The sequence below is a fragment of the Salmo salar genome, chromosome ssa18, assembly GCF_905237065.1.
Source record: "Salmo salar chromosome ssa18, Ssal_v3.1, whole genome shotgun sequence".
Classification (NCBI taxonomy): Eukaryota; Metazoa; Chordata; class Actinopteri; order Salmoniformes; family Salmonidae; genus Salmo; species Salmo salar.
Window position 1 is genome coordinate 28,592,984 of NC_059459.1, and position 18,898 is coordinate 28,611,881.

The window sequence follows — 18,898 nt, forward strand, 5'->3', positions numbered from 1 at the left end:
ATTGCCTCAATGATGGTCTAATACTGCCCACTAAGTTATTCCTTCCTATAGTATGGAATGTTACTGGACAAACTTTGAAATGTATCATACAGTCAGGGACAGGACCGATACTGTTTCATAACAGGTGCACACTATACTATTTTTATTTTACTAGGCAAGTCAGTTAAGAACAAATTCATATTTACAATGACGGCCTATATAGTTCTGGACGGCGCAAAACTACACATCTTTGTCATGTAGATTTGGCAAACAGTAAAGCCATTAATTTGGCGACATTGGTTGTTTCCGTAGCTATTCATCTGTTACACGCAGCATTATTCTGAGTTGACGCTCGTGACAGACCAACAAGCACTATCCAATGAAACGGGAAACAGCTGGAGAAGCGAAAGCCAATCACGTAACGATTCAAGCTATCATTACACCCCCTTTTCCTTCTGGTCCAATGAGAGGAGATTCGGAAGTAGCGTGCAGCATCAACAAATTCGAGATTGTAATAATATTGTTTGTGTTAAATTAGTGATCATATATATTTTGCCTGTTGGATGATAGGATATAATCGATATTTCTGGATGTCATTCTACAACGCCATCAGTATCATAAGGTTTTTGAATATGTTGTCGTCGTAGTTTTAAACTCACTTTTTTTCCTGGTAGGTGGAAGTCGATTCGCTTCATTGGCACAAAGTTCATGTTAGCTAGTTAGCCAGAGGGTGTATTTATTACGCCTATTCTTTTGCAAAACGTTTCTTTAAACGGAACGACACGGGGAGGGACCTACCTGCATTTGACCAATATAAACTCTCGTTTTACACCCCAGCTACTGACAACGAAATGGAGTCGACTGAAAAAATGTGTTGCGTGGTCACGGTGTCTGAGTCTTTTTCTGATCAGAAACCTGTAAGCTGTAGTGGAGTCATCCTGAACTCACAGACTAGTCTCGTGCTATGCAATGGTCTTATCTTTTCTCGCTTTATGAATGACAAGGACGCTTTCTCTTCAGATCACCGGTTCCTACTACCAGACAGTTTCAGTGGAAAACTCAAAATTAGCCTAAACTTCCGTGAACACCGAGATTTGGACACAAACCAATGCGCATACCAGTCATGCACCGTCGCGGAGAGCAACAGCACCTCGCTGCATCAGCACCAAGCGACAGCACAGCTGCTGATGCTCGCCAACTGTTTGGAGTTCAAGAGTGCTTTCGAGAAGATCTTCAAAGAGTCTGATAAGTGGCGTTTTTACGGTGGGGAGGAGGATGATGATGATGCAGAGATGGTTAGGGATTCAGAGTTTCTGAGCTGGTTTGCTGTACTCAAGGTACCACAGTTGGAATGTGTAACCCGCTTGTAGTCATGTGTTTTCTGTACAGTATTTTCATTCTTACCATTTAATGCTGATAGTTTAATGATCTGTATTTTCATACAACAACAACAAAGGTACCAGCCTTGGCCAAAGCGTCAAACGTCAACGTTGGAACCATACCATGGGCGACCAGCTCCACTCTCCGGAAAGGATGCGCGGTCCTCGCCTGTGGCTCTCCCTTCGGCGCCTTCTACCCCGATCTCTTCATGGGCACACTAAGCAAGGGTATCATCAGTAACCTGTCCGGGGAAGGTAACGCTCTCATTCTCACTGATGCCCGCTGCCTGCCCGGTACAGAGGGAGGGGGGCTTTTTGTGCCCCACGGAGACCGAACGCTCCTCGTCGGTTTGATCGTGTCCCCCTTGTGCTGGAAAGCCAGCGAGTGGATTGGGCTGACTCTTGTGTGCTCGCTCCAGATGATTTTGAGGAACATCACACAGTGTGTGAATATTTGCAATCCACACCAAGAGATCCACCACATACAGGAATCCACAGACTTCTTTCTAGCCTTACAGAGTGAAACTGAAACTCAGACGTACCCCACAGTGGCCTTAGTAGATGCTGGACAATTCTGGGGCTCTGGGGTTCTGGTTAGTCCTCGGTTGGTGGTCACCTGTCGACATGTTGTCAATGGAAAACCTGTTGTCACCTTGAGATTCAACACCAATGACAGGTAAGATTCAATACCAATGACCAGGGACCATGCTGCCATTTTACTCACCTGACCTATCTGCATCTCACATAACATTCAGTGATTTTGAAGATTCAACACCAATAATGGTTACTATTCTGTATGCATCTCATAGGAAGTTCATTAATGCTGAAGCTCCATGTATGCAAGTGTAGTGCAACCTCTGCTAAGAGGTCATGTCCTTCATGGTATGGGAGATACAGGGTTGTTGGTTCAAGTTTCACTTAAGCTGGTATACAAAAGAGAAATCCAGGGCAAACATAAAAAAAGTGAAATTTATTCCATACCAGCATGAAGATGAAAGTAGTCCACACAACATTATACAGATCAAAGTGAAGGCTCTGTCACTTACATTCCTTTCTTCCTCCACATAGGTTTCATGCCGTGGTGAGTGATGTCCTGTACTCCACCAAGGCATCGTCTCCCTATGATGTAGCCGTGGTGCAGCTAAGACACCTTCCCCCGGAGGTAGTCGTGTCACGCTTGGCCACATCGTTTACACCAGGTAGGCATGTCACTGTCACACTGACTCCACTATGTGTACTCTTTCTTTCTTCACAAGAGGAAATCCAGTGGAGGATGGGCCTTTCCTCTGAGTCTGGTTCTTCTAAAACTGCCTGAAAGGAGGAAACCTCATTGTGCTTCTGATTGGTCTACTAAGCCGGATTACTGTAAAAACCTTTGATGTAAAAATGTGATTGAGATATTGAAATGATCTCGAAGGTGATAGGTTGTCGTTTGAGATGTCTCCTCGTGTCGGTCCGTAGGTGAGGACGTGGTGGTGGTGGGTTATGGAGCTTTCGGCCAGCGTTGTGGTCCCTCTCTGACCAGTGGCATCCTGTCCAGGGCCATCGGCTGTCATGGCCAGGCTGTCATGCTGCAGACAACCGCTGCAGTGCAGGCAGGGGCCAGCGGAGGAGCTGTGGTGCGGGCAGGATCAGGAGAGCTGCTAGGTAAGCCATGGATGGAGTTAGCCAACCCTACTCTTGGAGAGCTACTGGGTTTGTAGGTTTTAGTTCCAGCCCTGCTCTAAAACACCTGATTCAGGGTCAAGGCCCTGATGAACAGCTATGGCTGGAACAGAAGCCTGCAACTGCAGATTTTGAAAGAGTGATACTGTTTTTTTAACAGTGGGGGGCACTGGTTGACCATAGAAAATATGACAGGACAGCCATTCATTAACAGTACTATCTGTGTCTAAAGCCACATTTCAGAGCCTTCTCTCTCTAACCCAAACCTCATGGCTGATTTGTCCTTATTGTATTCCAGGTCTGGTTTCCAGTAACACCAGAGACTTTTCTGCCAAGGTGACCTACCCTCACCTGAATTTCAGTGTCCCAATGACTGTCTTGGAACCGTTGCTACGGAGATACGCCCAGAAGGGCGACATTGGTGTGTTCCGGGACTTGGATACGACCGATGAGGGAGTCAAGAGGTTGTGGAGGCTACAGACTGCTCAGAGCAAACTGTGACTAATTACACACACACACACACAGAGCACTTACAAAGACTTTCTCACTTTTCTATGACCTTGTTTTAAGGTGCTATAAATATCGGTTTGAAATGTGAGAACGTTTATCTACCATCACGTCATTTCTTAGGCTTGCTAACACCAGACTTTCTAAGTCCTTGACCGTGAGTCACAGCTCGCTGTGTAGTCACGTGGGTCGCGTGTCAGACTAGTCTTGTCTCTCCTCAATGTTACAATACCATGATATGGTAACATGATTACCACGACGAAGAGTGGACCAGAGCTGACTAACATTCCATCTCTGAAGTACTGGTATTTCAAATGGGTTGATGTTAGTACATACATGATTCATTCATGACACTGTCTTCTTGTGTAACATATTGATTGTTCTCGTACAATAACGATCTTATATGATAGGATTTATAATGACCCATCTTGTTTTTTCCCCCCCAATGTCATACACACAGGTACTTATCTTATAAAATGAGCTATAGTGAGTCTTCACAGCATGAGAGCACATAACGCTTTAGATACAATCTCTACAGATTAGTACCGAACACCTTCAGCGGTTTCCACCATGTCATCTTCTCTGTTTTCATACTGTACCCATCTCGAGGATAAATTCCTACTATTACAGTAAAGCATCATAAAATTAAAACCATTGCATGGACCCCCTTAAGTGTCAGATTTACAGCTGGTGAAGTTACACACGGCTCACTCCCGGCCAGGCGGGATGGGAGGAGAAATCTGATTATCTGACGTTGCACAGACTGATTGGTCCCTTTGGGTAGCTCAGAGGAAAAAGATGTCAAGACCCCTTTTCACACATCTGTTATTCTCTCCCTTGCACTCAGAGAGAGGAGCTTATAGATGTCAGACCTGGGTTCAAGTACCATTTGAAATAATTGCAAATACTTTGGCTGGGCTTTATTGAGCTTCCCCGATGCAATGAACCAATAGAATAGCCGATCTGGCACGCGAGGTAGGCTGGAGCAAACTTCAACGTTTTTGAAAGTTTTCAAATAGTATTTGAACCTGTTGTAGACACTGAGGTAACACTTTATTAGGGCTCTAAATCCGTATCGCGGAAGTTCAGGATGATAGAAATTTAAAGGTAATGTTCCTGCGTTAGCATAGACTGCATTCACTGTGAACGCTGCATTTTTAGGCTCACTCAGAAATTACCTTTAAATTTATATCCCGGATTCCATCATGGCAGAAATATGATTAAAAAGGATTGATTACTTTTCCATTTGAAAAATTACATTGCAAGGCAGTAGAGCTTAACAGGGTTTAGAAAGCTCATACTAAACCTGTGCCAACAGAAAGCGCCACGGCTGTTTGCTAGCCTTCTATAGATGTAAGCCTCAGAAGCAGCAGAAAAAGGTTAGGAGGAATGGAAGTGAACTGAACTGTTGGACAAAAGACCAAGGAGAGGATAATCGCTCGTGGACAGATTCACGTGTAAACGGCGAGAATGGGAAGTGACAACTTCGCAAGAACTTTACTTCTGGGAAACCAAGATTAAGGAGAAGACAGTATGACAGGAGTATGGTGGCCTGGTAGGGCCATATAGAACCAATGTATTTTATTATTAAACACAATGTTGATCCACAGATGATACAACGGACACTTGTCAATCAAGCAGTACTGTCTGCCAGTATCTCAAGGCATTAGCAATACAGGACTAATAATAATAGTCGCAAATCTGTCTTCAGACACTTATTCACATTTAGGAGTGTAGAGTGAGAAACTTTATTTTACTAGACTTGATGAGACAGAGCACTACTGTCATAGATGAGCTGAAGCATAAGGGATGGAATGGGGATAGTTCAATTATGCAATAGAAATACAATGAGTATAAAGTCGATTCCTCTCCTCATCTCCTCTCCTTCGGCACTAATTTGAAAGCACTGGGTTGGTGAAAACAGTAAGCAAAAGCCTGAAGGAAATGGGCTTTTATCTGTCCAGTTCTTTCATATCAGTGCAGAGAAAGAAGGAAATTAAGGATAGGAGCCAAGGGTAGGAAGCCACTTTTGACTAATTGAGAAGCATCCAAAAGCATCTCCAGTTCCTAACATGAGCACATAACCTCCAGCTGCTTCCTGCCTTTAACTTTAAATGTTCAGCTGCTAAAAACTTCTCCAGGAGAATGTTGTCTTGCACATACAACAGAAAAAATAAAGATATTCACAAGAATTTAGGACACATCTCCTGACTTGTCAGACCACAGTTTCTAGTTATTGATATCCCACATTGTCACCCCACCTCCTCCTCTCCAACCGTCCCCCCCACCGCCCCCTCCTCTCCAACCCCCCCCCCTCTCCAACCCCCCACTGCCCCCCCCCCCTCTCCAACCCCCCACCGCCCCCCCTCCTCTCCAACCCCCCACTGTCCCCCCTCCTCTCCAACCCCCACTGTCCCCACCTCTTCTCCAACCCCACCACTGTCCCCACCTCCTCTTCTCCAACCACCCACCGCCCCCCTCCTCTCCAACCCCCCACCGTCCCCACCTCTTCTTCAACCCCCCACCTCCTCTCCAACCCCTCTCCGCCACCGCCCCACCCCACCCCTCTTCTCCAACCCCCCACCGCACCCACCCCTCCTTTTCTCCAACCACCCACCGCCCCCACCCCTCCAACCCCCCACCTCTTCTCCAACCCCCCACCGTCTGTCCTATCCTCCTCTTCTCGGTGCCCCATCGTCCACACCTCTTCTCCAAACCCCCACTGTCCCCACCTCCCCCTCTTCTCCAACCCCCCCACCGACACCCCCCTACCTCTCCAACCCCCCACCGACAACCCCCTACCTCTCCAATCCCCCACCGTCCCCTCCCTTAGTCACGACTGATTTAGTGTTGTTCTGAGTGTATTTCTTCAATTGTGTCCATCTCTTCAGGTTTTCAGGATCATTGTGTGTGTGTGTGTGTGTGTGTGTGTGTGTGTGTGTGTGTGTGTGTGTGTGTGTGTGTGTGTGAGAGAGAGCGAGAGAGAAGTAGAGATGCTCCGGTAGTAATGTTGGACTAGCTAGACTTCATTGTTTCTTCACCAAATATATCCTTCATCATCTGCCTCTCCCACCTCTCCTTCCTCCTCCTCTGCATTCTCCTCCGCTTCTTTATCTTCCTCATCCTCCCATCCGACCCCACTGCCAAAATCACCTGAATATGCCACCGCCTCATCTGGAGAAGAGTAAGAGAGAGAGAGAGAGAGGTGAACTAAAAGGGCATGTGTTTGACTTTGTCTGTGTTTTAATGGCTGTTTCTGAACCCTGCCGCAGGAACCATTCTAATCAGCAGCAGGTTCCGTCCAGCCAGACGACCATTTTATCTTGAAATACTTCTCTCAGCGACAAGCGGTTCTTTAGAATGCAAATGATCCCTGACTTGAATGTGGCACTGCATATACTCACTTCTTAATCCCCACTGATGCATATCAAAGTAGTGTAGTGGAGGTATATGACTTATTCATTTTCCTAATTTAGCAGATGCTCTTATTCAGAGCGACTTACAGGAGCAATTGAGGATAAGTGCCTTGCTCAAGGGCACGTCAACCAATTTTTCAGCTAGTCGGCTTGGGGATTCAAACCAGCGACCTTTCGGCTACTGGCCCAACGCTCTTAACCACTAGGCTACCTGCCACCCCAATTAGCCATTATGTAGTACAATAGAGAAATCATGCACAAAGTAGCGGAATATCATCTGCAGGCAGCAAGAGCGCGCAGCTCACAACTGGTTTTGGCATGGAGCAGCTCACAACTGGTTTGGGCATGGAGCAGCTCACAACTGGTTAGGGCATGGAGCAGCTCACAACTGGTTTGGGCATGGAGCAGCGCACAACAGGTTTTGGCATGGAGCAGCTCACAACTGGTTTTGGCATGGAGCAGCTCACAGAAGAACGTCATCGGTAGCCGGGAAAGACGTTTCAACTTATGATATCTACCAGTAAATGCTAACAATAATTTGTATTTTATTTAACTAGGAAAGTCAGTTGAGAACAAATTCTTATTTACAATGACGGCCTACCTCGGCCAAACCTGGACGACGCTGGGCCAATTGTGCACTGCCCTATGAGACTCCCAATCACGGCCAGATCTGATACAGCCTGGATTTGAACCAGGGACTGTAGTGACGCCTCTTGCACTGAGATGCAGTAGACCGCTGCGCCACTCAGACGTCTCAGGCAATAATGTGTATGCAAACCAGGTATTGAAAAAGTTTGGTCCGAAGTCTTGGTTAGTAGGCTATTTGTGATGTGCAATTAAGCCATCATGAGCTGTTTGCATCAGGGGCGTATGGATGAGTGGGCCTGGGTGGACACAGGCCCACCCACCGGGGAGCCAGGCCCTTCCAGGCCCACCCAATCAGATTGAGCAAAAACAAAAAAGTATACATTATTTTTACAAAAAACACAGTTCCACTCACCAGATGGTAATTTGAAACAACCCTTTCCTGCAGTCAATTAACAAAAGTGCCCTCTTTGGCCTCATGGGTGGAATGTTATTTCATAATTAATAAATATATATTTTAAACAGATGAAAATCCGGTGTTTCTATGTCAAACAGTTTTGTTATATTTCAGTCTTCTGTGATGTATATAAAGTGTAATATTGGGATTCAAACTAAAAATGGAATACATTTCTACTCTATATCTGACATGGTACAGGTGTCTTATTGTTTTAAGTCCATAACTATGTGTGTGAGGTGGATACTTTAGTTTCAAAGTAGATTTGGTTAAGACCACCAAGAACCTCACTGTGGATACTTTAGTTTCAAAGTAGATTTGGTTAAGACCACCAAGAACCACACTGTGAGCCTGATTTAACCCACTGCAGTAAAAGGTTAACTTCTTGTTGAAAGTTATTCTTGAAAAGGGAGAAGCTAACAAATTAGCAACGACATCCTCCTCAATAACATCTGCTGCAGACGCTGTAAACTAGCCTACAACAAAAGATAGCTAGATAGACCGTGGGAGAACTACTGCGACCTGTTGGCTTTTGAGAAGGCAGAAGTTTCCATATGTTTTTTGTAAAAACGGTCCCACCCATTACAAGTCTAAATGTGATTGGTTGATTCCACTGTCACTCCAAAATGTTGTTCTTAAACAGTTGAATGGCAGATGCCTTCTATCTGATGGCCTAACCAATGGCTGACTTAGCTAGCTAGATTTATCTCCCCAGAGAAGACCAAAGAAAAATCCTGATTGGATCTTTTTTTCTTTTCAGTTTTAACCCTTTCCAACAAAAACAAGGGATTAAATCAGAACATAATTGAAAATAATGTCATAAAAATGATCATTGTTATTATTATTCTTTTATAAATCCTTAGCTTTCTCTGAAGGCATAGATGGCCCTCATAGTTCCCCACTGTGTTTGGGTTAGTAATAATTTGCAGAGTGGCTCTATTTGCACTCAGCATGCATTTTTTTCACCATTCTGAAATGTCTAAATAATCCATATGTTGTTCTGAAATATGAAGACAGAAATACTGGACATTTTGAACTCTTATTAAGGTGGCGATTTTACAAAATGACAATCATGGTCTTGAATTGGACTCGCATTTTTCTGGTCTCGGTCTTGATTCGGTTTCGGACCCCTTGTCCCCCCTCCCAGTCTTGGTCTTGATTCGGACTCGATTTGCTCCGTTCTTGGTCTTGAATCGGTCTCGCTTTAGGTGATCTCGAACACAACACTGCGAATTACTGTAAGTCATTCTGGATAAGAGTGTCTGCTAAATTACTCAAATGTAAAAAAAAAAAAACTATGTATGCGTTGGAGTACAGACTGTGTATGAGTATCAATACTGATTGTGTGTGGTGGTCTGTAGCCTACTAAGTATGTGAGTTGGGTTCTATACTGAGTGTGTCCCAGGGGGTTTCAGCAATTGAACCCTGATTGTCTCTTACCACAGTCGGGGTTGCCATGGATTCTGGAGCTGGCTAGTTCCCCTCCCTGTTGGTCGACACACCAGCATTCTCCCCTGGCCTGATCACATTGCAGCTTCCAGTAGTATCCATCCTCATTACAGCTAGGGATAAACAAGCCTGACACACACAAAGAGGATTTTACATATGGAGGCACACATACGTTTTTAGATAGAATACATATATCAAATAAAATGTTATTTGTCACATTTGCCGAATACAACAGGTGTAGACCTTACCGTGAATTGTTTACTTACAAGCCCTTAACCAACAATGCAGTTCAACAAATAGAGTTAAGAAAATATTTACTAAATAAACTAAAGTAACACAATAAAATAACAATAACGAGGCTATATACAGGGGGTATCAGTACTGAGTCAATGAGCGGGGGTACAGGTTGTTGTTTGCATTTTGGTGTATGTGATGTTAAATTATTCTAGCCTACCCTGTTATTTTAAAATAATTAGTGTTTGTATTATAGACTTAATTATCCTATGGTTTGATTAATTTAAGAAAACATTTAGTGGTTTGTATTAGAAGATAGGGAGAAAAGCTAATTGTTACATGATTGTAGAAAGGAAGTGCAGTTTTGGATCTTAATAGTCCAACAATAGACCTGCAAATCACTGGAATGCTAATAACCCCAAGATTTTGTACAAATAGAGCACCCTTTTCCTCAGCAGTCATTCCTTTCTGAGGAGGTCCCCAAGAAGGAGCTACAATGGAACCCAAGTTTGTCCTCTGTGCTCGGAAACAGAATCCTGGTGCACGGGGGCTACGCTTACAGAAAAGAACGAGATATGGCTAACAAATCTTTCTGGAAATGTACAGAGTACAATTCGTATTCGTGCCGAGGTTGCCTCACCCTCGCTGATGGGGTTGTTGGGAGACCACAACCACATCCCGGACGGAAAGCAGATAGCAGTCCGACATGTACTGAACAACATGAAGAAGAGGAGTTTGGAGACCATGGAAAGCACACTGCACATTTTGGAGTCTGCTACTTCGGCCATGTCAGGTGCTGTCAGGCATTATTTGCCCTCAGAATATAACTTAACAATCAGTATACAGAGGCACAAGCAAAAGAACAAAGACAAGCAGACGCAGGTTCCGGCTACAGTCCCTGGGAACCATGGCACGGCAGCTGGTGGTGACCAAGTTGGACCTGCAACTCTCCCCAATCCTGTCACTCCTGAAGTGGATCCAGTCATCCCTCAGATGAGGAGCACAACGGGGCCCGGCAACCCTCTCCAACCTGGTCATACCTGAGATCTACCATACTACGCATCGTGGAGAGCTGTTTCTTCAGCATGACAGTGGGCCAGACCCAGACAGGATTTGTATCTTCACAACCAAAGACAACTTGGAATTCCTGTGTGACTGTGAGCACTGGTTTGCCAATGGAACATTCAAGAAGGTCCTACCTCCATTCCATCAGGTGTACACCATCCACGGGATGCTCACATATTCATGGGATATGCGACAGGAGGCTGTGCTTGTAGCAGCTTGTATGCTGCCTGACAAGTCTGAGGTAGGCCTAGGGATAATCATTTTACTAGCATATTAATGTTGTTTTAAAGGGATAGTTCGTTCTTTAGAAGTTTAGCTTATTTTTGACTTCCCTAAGCTGTGGATATTTCCTCCCAACGGTTTTTACAATTTGTGTTAGCTAGTTATTTAGGAAGGTCCAGAATAAGAATACGAATCTGGCTAGCATTTTTGGAGAATGTGGAAATGGGTAATTTTAGTGAGTGATGCATTCAAAAGCATAAATTAAGTTCATTTAAAAAAAAAAGCTATCTAACAGCCTACTATTTTCTTTTTTTGTGTGGACATACAGTTGTGCGTTCCAGGCACTGAAGAAATTGAACCCGGATCTGAAGCCAGAATCCGTCATGACTGACTTCGAGCCAGCAGCTCCTGTGAAGGCCTTCAAGAAGGTGTTCCGGAGGTCCGCAACCGGGGTTGCTTCATCCATCTGGGACCACACTTCAGACGGCAACTGTCCCGCTGTCCTGAAGTGGCATCAAAGTACCGCAGCGACCCCGACTTTGCCCTCAAGATGCTCCACACGCTCGCATTTGTCCCGTCCGCTGATGTGATGAGATGTTTCAAGGAGATGGAGGAAACTCTGGTCTTTCAGGACCCAGTGTTGTCCACATTTGTGGCTGACTTTGAAGACACAAGGATTGGGCACCCGTTGGGAAAGGGTCAAAGAAGCCGAAGAAGAGCACTGGAATATTGAAACAAGGTTGATGACAACAGCAAATGGGTGTCTAACATGTTTCTATCTTTTGATTACAGAAATGTGGAACTACTACGATACTGTCCTGAAGGACATGGGGAAGACCAATAACGTCACAAAGGGATGGTGTCAGTCGTTTGTGGGGCGTCTCACCCCGATACCACAGTGACACAAACCACAATTTGCCAGTTCCTCGACGCCTTGCAACTACAACAACATAGGACGTCGCTACAGAGGGAGCAGGAACTCGCTGGTGTGCTATAGCCACGGAAGTTGCCCCGCGTGCGCAGCCACCAGCAGGAGTTGAAGCGACTCGTGGAGGACTACCAGAATAAACCACTTTAGGAGTATCTGAGAGGCATCGCCACCTTCAACAACACTGGAAAATGTCTGCTATGCCACATTTATGAGAACAGAGAGTACGTCTAAACTGGCACACCTCACCATGGCACTGCCCAGGTTCTTACCGCATTGTTAATTCAGGCCCTTTTTTTGTTGTTAGTTGCCTTTGGTGCTTATTATTTTGTATAATTTTGTTGGAGAACCAGGCTATTTGTGAATTGTGGTTTTGCTTCATTCATTCTGTTCAATCAAGAGATCCATATTTATAAAGCATTTGAATTGATGATGTGTTTAGGTTATCATATATACATAATTGATATTACATAAGCCAGTAAGCCATACGTTCTGGCCAACCATCATACTTAATCACGGTCAGTGTAAGTGTAGTGTAGCTTAAATGATACTGTATGTATGCAGCATTTGTTTTCTGCAGACAATTTCAAATGTCATAAGCCATGAATACAAAATCCATTCATTGAGAAGGTATAGGATAGAGGGGAATAACTGTGTAGACAGCACCATAGAAATAGAATGGCAATGTAATTAGAATATTCTATGGTCAGCATACTGCTGCTGCACCAAGGGGGGCTGCTGCTGCACCACCAAGGAGGGGGGGGGGGGCTGCACCTGCACCACCAAGGAGGGGGGGGGCTGCACCACCAAGGGGCTGCTGCTGCACCAAGGAGCTGGCTAATAACTAGAGAACAAGGACACACGTGCTATGAATCTGGACTAGTTCCTTTACAAGGTTACGGAGACTTAAGCCCTGACACCATCTATCTGTAGGCTATTATAATATAAGATATGCACCACTATTTTATCAGCATCCTACTGAGGAACAGAAAAGGGATGAAATTGGGATAGAATGTCATAGGACGTCTATATCTAAGTAAATGCAGAATAAGGTGAAAAATGTGTTAACCCTTTACACTCGTACCTGTATACGGGTTGAAAATGGAAGATTTGGGCACTAATAATCTCCTAAATTGGAACGTAGTAGCTGTACAGTAACATGCTATACATGATGTCAGAGCTCAGGGTCTCCGCTTCACAGCTCTGTATGGGTTTTGACTGACAGATGTTCTGAACTTGAGCACCATGCAACAAGAAGTGCCCTCCATCCTTTCCGGTAATTGGACAACTTTTGCCAGAAAAATTGAGTTAGGGAAATGCTGCAAATTAAGATGACTTGATGGATTTTGAAAGATGAGATGTTAAAGATTATAATGAAGACAGCTTTGATGTCATACAAGTAAGCCAAACACCCGTGAGTCCAAATGTGTACTTCACATTCCATATCATAAAACTCATGTGATATACAGTGTCAACGTTCATGATCACTATGTTTGATGTACAGCTACAAGATGACATAGCGTCATACCCTGGGTTGTTCTCAACAGAATGAGCCTGTTTGTCTGTTGTATAGAACATTTTCCACAGACCACGCATCTGAATGCTCTCATGACTCCATTCTATGGGCACCAAAATTACAATCCGTTTCTCTGAATTGCCTAGTGAAAGCAATAGAACAAGCCTTCAAATCATGCCCACCTGACCCAGATTGTGATTTATATTGGACTGTTATTTGGATTGCGTAAACAACAGTAATTCTGTGATGGTGGGGAGGCAGGGCTGTGTTCCAAATAAAACAACTACAAGTGTGCTTGCTCTAGTTCCTCAACGGCACAGCTAAGAGAGCTCAAAAAAAGCACCTTATAGTTGAAGACTGTCATAAAAGTGCATTGAAATGACTTAGGAACTGTGTACACTTTGGAGAGATGTGTGGCCCCTTGGAGACACCAGTTAGTCCTCTCACTCAGACCCTTGTCATTTTTTTTGTCTTATCGTGCTCCTGTTCCATGTTTTTGTCTTATCATGTTACTGAATTTATCCCAGAGTATTTTCTGATTTTGTTATCGACAAAAGCGTCGAAAATCAACAGTGTAATGATTGGATCCAGTGTCAGGTGAACTGTTGTGCACTCAGCTTTGGTCTAAACATTTCCCCATCATCTCCAAACTGTTACCTTTTAATCACTACCATGGTTATGCATGTGCTTTTCATATTTCTTCTGTAAGAAGCATTTAAATGTATCCCTATCCATATAGGACAATTTCCATGAGTGTAAAGGGTTAATGTAAATAATGTTGTATTGGGGCATATTCAAACCACGTGATTTCACGTTATCACATTAAATTAACATTTTAGCAGACACACTTATTCAGAACAATTAGGGTTAAGTGCCTTGCTTAAGAGCACATCAGATTTTTCACCTAGTGAGCTCGGGGATTCAAACCAACAACCTTTCAGTTATTGGCCCAACGCTCTTAACCGCTAGGTTACCTGCCATCACGTGAAATTCCGTAAGGGGTATGCTCACTCAAAGCCCACATGCACGTCTGGGAAATGTCAATCATGCAGGAACATGTAGCACATAATAAATACCCAGTTTGTTCTTGCCTCCCTCCTGTACTTGGATCCTCTCCAGCTCAGCCAGGCAGGGGGGCTCTGAGGGGGAAACACACCAACGCTTCAGTACATCACTTCAATACACACAGACACACACACACAAAATTGGCCAAATCGTAGAAAATTCAGATAGGCGTAGAAAATCTGTCGAACATTCACACAAATCTCCCATTGTAATGATACACGATTTATATGCCACTTTATATGCCACTGTGTTTCTCAGGTCAGATTCTTCCGTCTGTAGACTATGGAGTGGATTTGGATTAGAGACTGAAACTGTACCCAAAATGGCTCCCTATCCACTATATAGTACACTACTTTCATGGGCTCTGGCCAAAAGTAGTGCACTATATAGGGCATATGGTGCCATTTGGGACGCATGCAGTGGCTCCAGCCATGGGTCCAGTGGTAAACACAGGTCTTGTCTAGTTTCTGGCCGGCTGCTTGGCTGACAAACACAATCTGTGAGAGCTGTGGGAGGACCATCCTGGCAACAAGCTACAGTGATGTTACTGCACCACTGTGGCCATTTCCCCACCACTGGGCAACTAAAAACAACTAGTGGGAAGACATACAGTGATTGGCTGCGAGAGGGGCGAGAGGGGATAGAGAGGAGAAGAGAGAGGAGAAGAGAGGGGAGAAGAGAGGGGAGAAGAGAGAGGAGAGGGGAGAAGAGAGGGGAGAAGAGAGAGGAGAGGGGAGAAGAGAGAGGGGGGAGAAGAGAGATAGGAGAAGCGAGAGGGGAGCGGAGAGAGGAGGGGAGAAGAGAGGAGAGAGGGGAGGAGAGCGGAGAGAGGGGAGAAGAGAGAGGAGAGAAGAGAGAGGAGAGAAGAGAGAGAGGGGAGAAGAGAGGAGAGAGGGGAGAAGAGAGAGAGGGGAGAAGTGAGGAGAGAGGGGAGAGGAGAGAGAGGAGAAGAGAGGAGAGAGGGGAGAAGAGAGGAGAGAGGGGAGAAGAGAGGAGAGAGGGGAGAAGAGAGGAGAGAGGGGAGAAGAGAGGAGAGAGGGGAGAAGAGAGACGAGAGCGGGAGAAGAGAGAGGAGAGAAGAGGAGAGAGGGGAGAAGAGAGGAGAGAAGAGAGAGGGGAGAAGAGAGGAGAGGAGAAGAGAGAGGAGAGCGGAGAGAGGGGAGAAGAGAGGGGAGAAGAGAAGAGAGAGGGGAGGAAAGAGGGGAGAAGAGAGAGGAGAGCGGAGAGAGGGGAGAAGAGAAGAGAGAGGGGAGGAGAGAGGGGAGAAGAGAAGAGAGAGGGGAGGAGAGAGGGGAGAAGAGAAGAGAGAGGGGAGAAGAGAGGGGAGAAGAGAGGGGAGAAGAGAGGGGAGAAGAGAGGGAAGAGAAGAGAGAGGAGAAGAGAAGAGAGAGGGGAGAAGAGAGGGGAGAAGAGAGAGGAGAAGAGAAGAGAGAGGGGAGAAGAGAGGGGAGAAGAGAAGAGAAGAGAGAGGGGAGAGGAGGAGAAGAGAGAGGGGAGAAGAGAAGAGAGAGGGGAGGAGAGAAGAGAGAGGGGAGGAGAGAAGAGAGAGGGGAGGAGAGAGGGGAGAAGAGAGAGAGAGGGAGAAGAGAAGAGAGAGGGGAGAAGAGAAGAGAGAGGGGAGGAGAGAGGGAAGAAGAGAAGAGAGAGGGGAGAAGAGAGGGGAGAAGAGAGGGGAGAAGAGAGGGGAGAAGAGAGGGGAGAAGAGAGGAGAAGAGAGAGGAGAAGAGAGAGGAGAAGAGAAGAGAGAGGGGAGAAGAGGGGAGAAGAGAAGAGAGAGGGGAGGAGAGAGAGGAGAAGAGAGAGGGGAGAAGAGAAGAGAGAGGGGAGGAGAGAAGAGAGAGGGGAGGAGAGAGGGGAGAAGAGAAGAGAGAGGGGAGAAGAGAGGGGAGAAGAGAAGAGAGAGGGGAGAAGAGAGGGGAGAAGAGAAGAGAGAGGGGAGAAGAGAGGGGAGAAGAGAAGAGAGAGGGGAGGAGAGAGGGGAGAAGAGAAGAGAGAGGGGAGAAGAGAGGGGAGAAGAGAAGAGAGAGGGGAGGAGAGAGGGGAGAAGAGAGGGGAGAAGAGAAGAGAGAGGGGAGAAGAGAGGGGAGAAGAGAAGAGAGAGGGGAGGAGAGAGGGGAGAAGAGAGGAGAGAGAGGAGAAGAGAGAGAAGAGAAGAGAGAGGGGAGAAGAGAGGGGAGAAGAGAAGAGAGAGGGGAGGAGAGAGGGGAGAAGAGAAGAGAGAGGGGAGGAGAGAGGGGAGAAGAGAAGAGAGAGGGGAGAAGAGAGGGGAGAAGAGAAGAGAGAGGGGAGGAGAGAGGGGAGAAGAGAGGGGAGAAGAGAGGAGAGAGAGGAGAAGAGAGAGGAGAAGAGAAGAGAGAGGGGAGAAGAGAAGAGAGAGGGGAGGAGAGAGAGGAGAAGAGAGAGGAGAGAAGAGAGAGAGGGGAGATAGGAGAGACACATCAACGGACACACAAGCACACCTTTCCCCAAAGTATACTCACTCTTTCTCCAGAAGCAGAGGCACCACTCAGCCGTAGACACCTTCCCGTCCCTGTAGGAGTCACATGAGTTGAAGAAGGGCTGGATGCAGACCTCATACTTGTCCAGGTTAATGGCTGCCAGCTCGGCCTGGTCCAGATACAGATCACTGTTGGTGTCCAGCTTAGAGAACATCCAGCCTACAGAGTCCTTACAGCTGGCCACTACGCTCCTGTCCAGGACTACAGACAGAGAGGGATATATGATACACACATAGAGACACACGCACAAGCTGGCAAACACACACATGTTCAGACATACACACACGTTGAGATACACACGCACATGCAAGCACACACACACCCACAGTGAAAAGGGGAGAGGAGGAATGAGGAATAACCCAAACAGACAGATCAAATATTCATAACAGTGGTAGAGGTCAGGATTATAGTAACTCCAAATATCATTAGGAAAATAAATGAGAATATCCACAATGTTGCATCTGATATGATGCTGGCCCTAGTTAACTCTTCCCTGATGCAGTGCAGGCCCTAGTTAACTCTTCCCTGATGCAGTGCAGGCCCTAGTTAACTCTTCCCTGATGCAGTGCAGGCCCTAGTTAACTCTTCCCTGATGCAGTGCAGGCCCTAGTTAACTCTTCCCTGATGCAGTGCAGGCCCTAGTTAACTCTTCCCTGATGCAGTGCAGGCCCTAGTTAACTCTTCCCTGATGCAGTGCAGGCCCTAGTTAACTCTTCCCTGATGCAGTGCAGGCCCTAGTTAACTCTTCCCTGATGCAGTGCAGGCCCTAGTTAACTCTTCCCTGATGCAGTGCAGGCCCTAGTTAACTCTTCCCTGATGCAGTGCTGGTCCTATTTAACTCTTCCCTGATGCAGTGCAGGCCCTAGTTAACTCTTCCCTGATGCAGTGCAGGCCCTAGTTAACTCTTCCCTGATGCAGTGCTGGCCCTAGTTAACTCTTCCCTGATGCAGTGCAGGCCCTAGTTAACTCTTCCCTGATGCAGTGCAGGCCCTAGTTAACTCTTCCCTGATGCAGTGCAGGCCCTAGTTAACTCTTCCCTGATGCAGTGCAGGCCCTAGTTAACTCTTCCCTGATGCAGTGCAGGCCCTAGTTAACTCTTCCCTGATGCAGTGCTGGCCCTAGTTAACTCTTCCCTGATGCAGTGCTGGTCCTATTTAACTCTTCCCTGATGCAGTGCAGGCCCTAGTTAACTCTTCCCTGATGCAGTGCAGGCCCTAGTTAACTCTTCCCTGATGCAGTGCTGGTCCTATTTAACTCTTCCCTGATGCAGTGCAGGCCCTAGTTAACTCTTCCCTGATGCAGTGCTGGTCCTATTTAACTCTTCCCTGATGCAGTGCAGGCCCTAGTTAACTCTTCCCTGATGCAGTGCAGGCCCTAGTTAACTCTTCCCTGATGCAGTGCTGGCCCTAGTTAACTCTTCCCTGATGCAGTGCAGGCCCTAGTTAACTCTTCCCTGATGCAGTGCAGGCCCTAGTTAACTCTTCCCTGATGCAGTGCAGGCCCTAGTTAACTCTTCCCTGATGCAGTGCTGGCCCTAGTTAACTCTTCCCTGATGCAGTGCAGGCCCTAGTTAACTCTTCCCTGATGCAGTGCAGGCCCTAGTTAACTCTTCCCTGATGCAGTGCAGGCCCTAGTTAACTCTTCCCTGATGCAGTGCAGGCCCTAGTTAACTCTTCCCTGATGCAGTGCAGGCCCTAGTTAACTCTTCCCTGATGCAGTGCAGGCCCTAGTTAACTCTTCCCTGATGCAGTGCAGGCCCTAGTTAACTCTTCCCTGATGCAGTGCAGGCCCTAGTTAACTCTTCCCTGATGCAGTGCAGGCCCTAGTTAACTCTTCCCTGATGCAGTGCTGGTCCTATTTAACTCTTCCCCGATGCAGTGCTGGCCCTAGTTAACTCTTCCCTGATGCAGTGCTGGTCCTATTTCACTCTTACTTG

General features: G+C 46.2%; 2 protein-coding genes across 3 annotated transcripts in view; one reads left to right on the forward strand and one right to left on the reverse strand.

Annotated features, from left to right (window-relative positions):
* Positions 1–438: 438 nt before the first annotated feature.
* Positions 439–5,741, forward strand: tysnd1 (trypsin like peroxisomal matrix peptidase 1). The gene is made up of 5 exons (XM_014155120.2): positions 439–1,316; positions 1,436–2,034; positions 2,427–2,557; positions 2,820–3,005; positions 3,322–5,741. Exons 1-5 carry the CDS (start codon positions 831–833, stop codon positions 3,522–3,524), a joined length of 1,605 nt encoding a protein of 534 aa, XP_014010595.2. The 5' UTR covers positions 439–830; the 3' UTR covers positions 3,525–5,741.
* Positions 5,742–6,449: 708 nt separating this feature from the next.
* LOC106577213 (testican-2) overlaps positions 6,450–18,898 on the reverse strand; it is a 73,259-nt gene continuing 60,810 nt past the window's right edge. For both annotated transcript variants that reach the window (XM_014155117.2, XM_014155118.2), the window contains 4 exons: positions 16,945–17,163; positions 14,476–14,538; positions 9,426–9,563; positions 6,450–6,704 (listed from right to left, as the gene is read on the reverse strand). In XM_014155117.2, coding sequence (XP_014010592.2) covers positions 6,568–6,704; positions 9,426–9,563; positions 14,476–14,538; positions 16,945–17,163 — 557 coding nt within the window. In that variant the 3' untranslated portion in view covers positions 6,450–6,567. The remainder of the gene's footprint in view (positions 6,705–9,425; positions 9,564–14,475; positions 14,539–16,944; positions 17,164–18,898) is intronic.

What these genes read in the sequence shown, in the direction of transcription:
- tysnd1 (XM_014155120.2), top strand. Translation starts at nt 831, where the DNA reads ATGGAGTCGACTGAAAAAATGTGTTGCGTGGTCACGGTGTCTGAGTCT. An exon ending in AGATTCAACACCAATGACAG is followed by an intron (nt 2,035 to 2,426) that starts GTAAGATTCAAT and finishes TCCTCCACATAG; the next exon opens with GTTTCATGCCGTGGTGAGTG. An exon ending in AGGATCAGGAGAGCTGCTAG is followed by an intron (nt 3,006 to 3,321) that starts GTAAGCCATGGA and finishes ATTGTATTCCAG; the next exon opens with GTCTGGTTTCCAGTAACACC.